This window comes from Molothrus aeneus, chromosome 17 (genome assembly GCF_037042795.1).
Source record: "Molothrus aeneus isolate 106 chromosome 17, BPBGC_Maene_1.0, whole genome shotgun sequence".
NCBI lineage: Eukaryota > Metazoa > Chordata > Aves > Passeriformes > Icteridae > Molothrus > Molothrus aeneus.
This window is the reverse complement of record NC_089662.1, coordinates 5,921,923-5,931,146: the sequence shown is the minus strand read 5'-3', so window position 1 is coordinate 5,931,146 and position 9,224 is coordinate 5,921,923. Positions and strand designations below refer to the sequence as shown.

Genomic DNA, 9,224 nt, shown 5'->3' with positions numbered 1-9,224 from the left:
GCCCAGGCTGTGCACAGAGGCTGTGGATGCCCCATCCCTGGGAACATCCAAGGCCAGGCTGGATGAGGCTCCTAGCACCCTGGTTTTGATAGAAGTGGATCCCATCACCCCCAGGACCCACTTGGTAGGATGCTTGAATAAGAATAAGCCAAATCACATTTTAAGAAAGGACTTTGAGCCTGGCTCCCACTTCTATGCACAGGGCTAAAGTAGACAAGAGACAACCTTGATTAAGGCACTGTTTATTATTGGTTTTTGTTCAGAACACTCAAAACCCCAGCATCTTCCATCAACCTTTACAAGTTGGTGGGCAGTTTCGGCTATCAAACTGCAGGTAGCTGGACTGTCTGGAACACTGGTCATACCAAAGGTACTAATAGCTATGGCAGAGGCTCATCAATACATACAACAGAGAACAACCACCAGCTTTAAAAAAGAGCCAGGCTTTAGAGGAGCTACAAACACCAGAAGAGATCCAGCTTTCAGGAATTTGTGTTTAGCAATTGGAGTTTTTGTAGAGTCAGAACTCCCTCTTACCCCCTCTGGCTTCCTGCTAAGGGGTGTCATGACCTCTATTACAAGTGCAAAATGCCCAAGCAGCAAACAGGGGGTGTGAGGTGCACCTGGAGCATTTAGTCCTGAAAAAGAACATTCAGGTGAGCCCTGGGTCAGGTCTCCACAGGGATGGGGTTAGGGGGAGCCATCCCAGTCATCATCAGGCAGTGAAGATCTCCAGTGGCTGTACTCTGGGGACACCAGAGCAGTGCTGCTCCTCCGTCCCACAGGAGGGAAGAACACCTCCACCAGCTCTGACAGCTGCTCATACCTGTGGGGGTAAGAAAGAAGTTACACTGGGGTCATTGGGTGTTTGTTTGATGCTTCTCTGCATCAAAGCCGGGTCATCCCAAAGATGCAGAGGAATAAACACTTTGCTTACGTTGACTTTTGGTTTTTTGTGAGCTCCTGGATCAGCTCTCCTTTGGGGTTTACTGTGAATATGCGGCTCTCTGGCAGCCCCACTTGCTTGTAAGCGTAGACATCCTGCCCAAGGAAGGCCAGCACAGAGTGAGAGCTGCAGGAAGGCACCACCACCCAGCCTGAGCCTTCCCTGCACCCCTGGAGACACACTCACATTGGGCCTGTTCCCAAAGCCTGCGTAGAAGGGAAACTTTGTAGCAAACAGTTTTCGGATGTCTGTCAAGCAGGGGACCTTGAACACCTCTGGGTTCTTCTCAATCACTTCCCTGCAGCACAAGAGACATGGTCACAGTGGCATCAGCTGGCCAGGACTGTGGGCACCAAAGCTGTCTGGGGCTCAGGGAAGTGATTTGAAGGGTAAGAGGTTTTGTGCATCAGAAGCTTCACTGTGAAGCTCCAGCAAGGTCAGGCAGCTCCCCAGCATTGTGCACCAAGGAGGGCAGAACAGTTTAAGGCCAGGACATCCCTCAGGGTCAAGCTGGGGAAGGGGGTGCTGTCCCCAGGGAAACAAGAAATGCAGGAAAAGACAGTACCTGTGGAAGGCAGACAAGAGGCTGCTGGGGGAAAGCAGCATGGGGCCCATGGGGAGGCCACAGCCCTGTTCATTGACCCATTTGAGGTAGTCTTTGGTGATGTGGGCCATGCCAATAGCCCTGGCCGAGCAGTAGAGGAACTTGTAGCCATTCCTAGAGAGAACACAGGGAGCCCCTCTGAGCTGCGGCCTGGGCAAAGCATTCTCCTGCTCCAAGGAGGAAGAGGTAGCCAAGTACCTGGCTTAAGAGCAAATCTTACTCCAGTAAGCAAGGTGGCTCCACAAAGAACATGAATCCCTTATCTGGAAACCCCAACTAATCCCAGTCTTCACCTGCCTCACACTGGGAGCCCCTGCACCACCCTCTATGCTCATCCCAGCAGCCACACACCCACCCAGCGCAGCTGCACAGCCCCCATTGGTGCTCAGCACCCTCACATAGCACTTTTATCCCACAGCACTGCCTGACAGCTGTGGAGGGCTGTACCCAGCCCTTGCAGACGCCTGGGCAGAGGCAGTACCTGGTGGCCAGAGGCAGCCAAGATGCTGGTCCCTGCAATCCCCGGAGTGCATCCCTCCCGTGCTCCTCATGGGGCCAGAACGAGCCATCCACAGGCCCACAGTGCCTCTCAGTGGCCACAGGGGCCAGGCACCAAGCTAGAGGCTCAGCAGGGACTCACTGCCAGTGTCACCCCTCACAGGTGAGTCCACTGGGCTGTGGCAAGCCATCGCTGGGTGCCCAGAGAGGTACCAGCACCGCAGTGCTGGGGACCCCCGTGCCACCTCTCTCAGGTGTGACCTTAGGTGGTCTTGTGTCCTCTGCTGCTCAGCTGTATCTCCCCAGCAAAGCCTCCACTGACACACACTCCTTCAAGGGAAGGTAATAAAAGCATCTGATCCCAGGGGACCCTCTGCTTTCACCCCACAACATCATGTAAGCAGCACAGCCAGCATCAGCCACCACTGACAGCAGAGAGTGCAGCTATCTGAGCCTGCATCAGTGAGTAAGAAGCCCTGACTCTGATTCAACCAGCTTCCCACTTCCCCTTGAACTCAGCTGATCCAATACCTACAGGTGGATTTTGTTGAAGAGTTTAACAATCCCAGGGTGAGTCCAATCTTTACCCAGTTGTGGCAAGATGTGTCCAAGAGCATCCGATCTCAAAGGAAAGGAGGCTGGGTTAGTGTCATCCAACATGGTGAGCATCCACCCCCACCCCACAAGGGTTTGTGCTCCCTTCTGCCTGCTTATGCAAGCCTTTAAAGGAGACTTTCCCCCAAGAGAGGAAAACAAGGATTTTGGGGTGGGAGAAAGGCCTTTTACTTGGTGATGGTGCCATCGATGTCTGAGATCACCACTTTTTCATTCCAGTTCCACAGGTAGATGGTGGCCTCACAGCGGCACGTACCCTGGTACTGAGTTGTCACACTGAATGCCACCTCGTTGGGGCCATCCTGCAGATTCAACCTTCCCTGGGGCAGAGGGGCACCAAAAGTGTTACACCAGCACCAATTCACACCACTCCAAGACTTGCCAGAGGCCAGACTGCCACCCACCCAGGGTGGCCCACCCTACAAGGTGGCCAACAAGGGAAAATATTTGGATGTCCCATGAAAACACAAGGTCAGGAGTAGAGAAATCCCTGTTTAAGGGTTGTCTCACCCCCACAGACATGGACAGTGAAGATGGAGGAATAAATACATACAATTTGTTCGGAGGAGAGCCGCAGGGATTTCCTGAAGTTTGGTAGAGGTTTCTGAGTGGGAGCTTTTGCTGCCAACGTGTCCCCAGCACTCTGGGGCTCATTCTTACTGGGTGACTCTTTGTCCTCCTGCCTACACAAAGAAGAGAAAGGGTCAACCAGAGTCTTAAAAAGGCTTTCTACCCTCTTTTATTAAGCAAACTTAAGAATAATTAGTCACATAGGAGAACAGGAGTATCCAGACTCCAGAAGATGGCCTGGAAGGGAGGCACTCACCTCTGCTGAACAAGGTCACGCCACAGTGTTCCCAGGCTGGCTATCCCTGGCCTCGGCTGCTGCTGCTGCTGCAGGCAGAGAGGGATGTGCTGCTTCTGGTTAATTCTCTTCACAGTGACTTAGTTATGGGGATGTGTTCTGCATTTGTGCTCAACACAGTGTTGGATAACAGAGATGTTTCTGTTATAGCTGAGCAGTGCTTGCACAGAGCTAAGAGCAAGAGTATGGGCTGCTTTTCTTTTCTTTTTTTCTTTTTTTTGGCAATGCCAAAAGAGATATCACTGCAGTCCCTGCCTTCACAGGGACACTGCTGATGGAGGAGGAAGCACAGCCTGATGCTGTGGTGGGGCAGGGAGACCAGCAAGCACACGTGCTGCCCAGGGACCTGGCATGACAGGTACACAGCAGGAGGCCTCACCACTACAAGGTCCACATTTCTGCATTTCCAGGTGCTGCTCTGCTGCTCAGGCATTAGCAGACCAAAGGGGACAGGTAGCAACCTTAAGAAGTCACCTCATCAGGTCCTGGATGTCCTCACAGTCAACCTCAGGCCATCCCCAGGACCCTGCTCCCACCCCGACCAGTCAGCAGAATGATGCCTGTCCCCTGGGGACATGGTTGTCATATCCACTGCTGCAAACATACCTCCCCTGTTGGGATTTCTCTCCTCCTCCAGGAGAACCAATATCTCCTGTCTTTCTTGGGCAAATTCTCCTTCACTAATTCGTCAATGATGCTCTGTGAACATGGCAGAACATGAGATGAGGTCATTCCTCAGCCCAGGCCCTGCTGAGAATCATAGCCAGTAAATGTGCTGTACCACTGACCTCAGGAATGTTCTTCTGGAAAGCCTGCAGGGCCAGGACTATGGGACCAGCCACTGCCCAGTTGTAATACCTGGAAAAAGCAAGAGGGATAAGTACATCACTATCCTGCAGCATGGCCAGGTCCCACAACTTCTTTGGTACAATCATGCTCTGGGATGGAGTCACATTCCTACAGGGACAAAGGGGCCATGCTGTTCATTGTGGGATGAAGCAGCAGGAAGAGTAGGCCACTCACTTCTTGTTGATCATTATCACCAGGTTTGGGTCACTGATGAGCCTTGGATTCTCAGCAAACTGCTGGTAGGAGACCCTGTGTTCCATGAACTTCTCTGGTGGGACAAAGGCTGTGTCATGGCATTGGAGGATAGAAAGGATTTCAGGGCTGCAGATTGCCCCTCTCCTCCTACCTACCATGAGAGATCTGCGTGTTGTCCCCGAGGCCCCCACACAGGGACAGGGCAACTGTGGGCATTGAGTCAGAGTCCATGGGGCTGTTGGCAGTCGAGGTGGATGGCAGCTGGATACTCAGAGGGCTGCTGGGGTCTGTCACAGGACTCAAACTCTGCTCTGTGTCGCTGCCAGCAAAGGAGGAAACGGTGGTGACATCAGAGAATAGCTTTAAACAATACCTCCATCCTTTGTGCCAGGGGAATTGCTCAAAAATGTCTGAGCTTGGCCAGCTGGGGCAACTCATACCTCTCGGCCAAATAGAGAGCCACTGGCTCCTTGTTCGGATCGGAGAAGTCTTCCAGGTAAATGGCCCTGGGACCCTTGTGACGAGTTCTTTTGATGGATCCTCAATGCATAGACAGAAGAGAGAGAGCTTAGTTGAATCACCTTTCCAATCACCCCAGCATCTATCAAGAAAGCCAACAGCATTTTCCTCACATCCATGTACCATACAAACAGGGCAGACATTTTCCTACTGGAAAACTACCGTAAGTCAACAGCAACAGAAATGTCTCAAGACACTTGCACTAGCATGATCCTTAAATACAATGTGAAGGAGGGCACACAAATGCTTCTCTATGGTTTTCCCTGACTTGGCAAGCTCAGGATGAAGACACAAGTCAGGCCAGGTGCTGTCTGACACTTGAAATTAAGGTATGGCCTGTACTGCTGAAAAATCTTCTAAGTATGCAAAAGCAGAGACATTGAAGGATGGACTTTAGGGAACATAAGGCAAGAAAGCCTTCCTGGGAGCTGGATGGTCACTGAAAGGTGGACACCTAAGGCATGTGTCTTCAAAGCAAAGGAGCTGGTAGCACACAGAGAAGGCAAAGCAAGCACACCACACCTGGAAGTCATGGAATTACACTGAAGGGACAACCCAGGGGCTCATCTGAGTCAGACATATCTGCAGGCTCAAACACCACTTCAAGCAGCACCAGTCACCCTCTCACCTTGCCTCTGCTGCCTCCCCAGCTGGGATGCAGGGCCTTCTGAGCCCGCCTGCCTTGGAGCAGTGGCTCCCTCAAAGTGCTCCATATCTGGCACAGCATTCACATCTTCCTTCTGCTGCTCTTGTGGGACTGAGTAGGCCCCCAAAAATGTCTTTGCCCTGATAGCACGAAGGACGTCCTTCAGCCTGCAGACGCGGTTCCCACCCTGGGGTGTAAGTGTTGGCTCAGTTGCAGACACAGGCAAGGAATGGGGCATGTCTTGAGGTTCTGCTGGGCTTGAAACCCCTCCTGGAGGTTCAGAGGTGGCAGCAAGAGGGGTTGCCTCATCCACTGGGAACAGTGTCGCAGAGACGGTGGTTGCTGCAGCAGCAGTGATCTTTGTGGACTTGGCTGGTTTAACTTGCACCAATTTATTCACCTCAAGGGAAGCAGAAGAACAGGTCTAAGGATGGAAAGTTGCCCAAAGCATCACACAGAAGAGGACAGCTTCTCTAAGGCTGCCTGGCCAGAGCCTCCTCTGCTTTCTGCAGGTCTTTTGGACACCCATTCCCAGCAAAAGACCGAGAGCACAGGGACTTACCTGAGGGAGCCTTCCCCAGAGCCACTTCATGTGGGATTCAGCCCCTAGAGAAAAGCTTTCCCGTGGTTTGATCTGCAGTTCAGAATCACTTTTGTGAGGAGGCTGATGGCTCAGCTTGAAGCTGCAGGAAGAGAAGGTGATGTGAGGCCTCACTTACTCTGCAGACCCTTGCTCTCCTATCAGTAAAAGGACATTTAGGGCCAAGAACCCTGTAATGCTGGTTTCCCATAAAGTCACTTCTACCCTATAAGATTGTCACTCCTAAAGGACCAAGATCTATGGAAGCTGAGGCCCAAGGAAGCAAAGTGCTACGCCAGCAGCTGCCCAGAGCACCTCATCAGCAGACAGCCCTGTGCACACAGGCTTCTCACACCTGTGACCACGGCCTCCAGCGTCTCTTGTGGTCTCTGAGCTTTCCTCCAGCCACACCATATCAAGCTAGGAGAACTGTCCTCTCCTGACACCTCCAAGTCACTTTTCCATAACTCCTTCCCTGCCATGGGGCATGTGCCCTGCCCTCACCAGAGCTGAGCAGAACACCTTGGCTCTGCCTGTTACCTGTCGGCTTGGGGCAGCTCCCCATCGGAGAACGGGCGTATCTCTGGGGGCTGCAATGACCCAGTTACGTCAAGGACATCAGAAAAGGATGAACATGTTGCATCACTGCAAAGGAGGAAAGAGAAGGAACTTGTGCTACTCTCAAGCAGCAGCCTCCTCTCCAGAAAGCTGGCAATACCAGTTTCACCATTCCCCCTGGCCTTCTACTCCACAGGAGACTGGGCTCCAACTTGCAAACACTTTCCCCCTGTTTCAGTACTGGTGGCCATCACCAAATGAACCCGCAGGCTTGACCTACTGCATCACCCTGCCCAGACCAAGCAGCTCACCTTGCAGCTAGCAGCTCTTTTTTGGCCTCATCACTGTCAGAATCTGTGTCCAACACCTCCTTCTTCCTGGGCCTTCTCCTGCGTCGCCTCCTCTTGCGCAGGATCACTCCAGAGCTGGAGGCCTCCAGCCCCTGGGAGGGTTGAGCAACATCTGTCATGCACCGCTCCTTGCAGATGGGGGACGTGCAGAGGAAGAAGGGGATGCTGCCCTGGAACAGGGATGGGGCAGAGCACATCAGCTCCCTCCAGCACATTCCTATTCAGCCTAGCAGCTCCTTGCTCTCTATGGAGTATACTATGGAACAGCACAACCAACACCACCGAGCCCTCGGCCCAGGGGTGGTTTTGTGGTGGGGCCTAAAGGAAAGGATTTGTACCTACAACATGTGAATAGAAGAATATTAGGGTGATTCAGCCACAAGCTAAAGACATCCTTAACATGGGCAAGGAGAGACAGGCAGAAGATGGCACCACAAGACCAGAGTTACCAAGGCTGCAAATGGGATTTGACTCCAGAGCCCTTTACTACTTCCAGACCCAGCCCAAGCCAGCAGTGACCACAAGTATGCCTAAAAACAGAGCTGCCAGGATTTCTGGAAGCCACAACTAGTCTCATCCCACTTCCCATTGGAGCAGACAGCCTGCCACAGCATCTGTCTCATTCTCATCACTGCCACAAGATCCCCTGAGAGGCCAAGATATCCACCTGTCTGGCCAGCAGCCATGCCCATTGATGGAGACCAGTCTGGGATGCAGATATTTGGTCTAATACTCCCTCAGAGTGCTCCACCACGTGGGTTACAAGGTCCTTTGATCAGGAACCTTTCCAGACACAGAAAACATCAGATGGGACAATGGAGTCACTCTGGGGAAGAGCAGCATTCCAAACCTGGTCATTCTAACTCAACTCTGCACTTCCAGGGAGTCACACCAGGACACAGACATGCAGCACCTCCACATAACCAACCTCATGCTCCTCTAACTCTTCGACAAAGAAGGCCTCTCCATTGTCTCCCAGCTTCATGTGCAGGTCGACAGGCTCTCCGTTGATTTCAATGTCAACCTAGCAAGGGACAGAAGCATCCTGTGCATCTGAACCCTCTCATCCACTGGAGCACAGGGGCACTTCCAGATGGAGGGGATGGGTTGAAGTTGCTCACAGGGCTGACAGTCACACAGCCTTTGAGGCAAGGGACCTCTCCCAGTTTTCCTGAAGAGCACATTCCACCCTGGAAATGGATGGGCTCCATTTGGGGGCATCCCCCTCAAAAACTTGGCAACCCTTTCAGCAGGCTCCCATTCCCCTCAAACAAAGTCCTTCCATAACCTGTGGGTTATAGGAACTCCTGGGTCTGGAGACACTGGGAAGGAAGCATAGCCCCAGGGTTATGGGGCACTTACCACCTTCTCCTTGGAGCGCAGCACCCCCAGCTTCCCAAAGCGCACGTGAAACGGGGAGCACTTGAAGGAGTTGTCGGGCTGCCTCACCACGACCACATCGATGCAGCCCGACAGGGTGGCGGGGTTCAGATCACGGTACAGCCCCTTCACCGTGACAAAGACACTCTCAGCCAGGTGCCCCACATAGTTCATGGTTTGAGACTGCAAGTGAGAGACAAAAATAGACCCAGGTAGGAGAAGAGAACTCTAGCAACTAAAGGCAATGTAAGTTTAGTGGAGGAGAGTCCTGTCATGGCTGCAACATAGCCCCATCATGGGAGCAGGCAAGCCTCTAGAGAAACTGAGGCAAACACCTGAGGGCTTTGATGAAGATCAGCCATGGCCTCTGTGAGCACCAGAAAACAGGACAGAAGCCAGACCATGAGTTATTGCATCCAGCTTGGAGGAGAGATGTCCTTGCCATTGGGATACACTATCACATTTCCTCCTTGAGAGGACAAATACAACCTCATAGCAACACCACACAGTCAAGCTGTCAGCATCCCATTCAAACAAGAATTGGGCTGGCAGGAGACCTCCTGTCCTGCACTATCCTTATAAATTCCCAAACAACTCATGGCAGAGAGGTGGGAAGTCT

At 52.5% G+C, this 9,224-nt stretch overlaps 1 protein-coding gene across 1 annotated transcript; it reads right to left on the bottom strand.

Annotated features, from left to right (window-relative positions):
* Window positions 1-226: 226 nt before the first annotated feature.
* LPIN3 (lipin 3) lies at window positions 227-8,806 on the bottom strand. The gene is made up of 19 exons (XM_066561453.1): window positions 8,588-8,806; window positions 8,154-8,249; window positions 7,187-7,395; window positions 6,858-6,962; window positions 6,300-6,420; window positions 5,720-6,137; window positions 5,013-5,112; window positions 4,728-4,891; window positions 4,552-4,645; window positions 4,317-4,386; window positions 4,135-4,227; window positions 3,490-3,557; window positions 3,217-3,346; window positions 2,835-2,983; window positions 2,584-2,670; window positions 1,512-1,664; window positions 1,133-1,244; window positions 938-1,041; window positions 227-826 (listed from the first exon to the last, which is right to left on the bottom strand). The coding sequence occupies exons 1-19, from the start codon at window positions 8,777-8,779 to the stop codon at window positions 691-693; spliced, it is 2,601 nt and encodes an 866-aa protein (XP_066417550.1). The 5' UTR covers window positions 8,780-8,806; the 3' UTR covers window positions 227-690.
* Window positions 8,807-9,224: the final 418 nt, after the last annotated feature.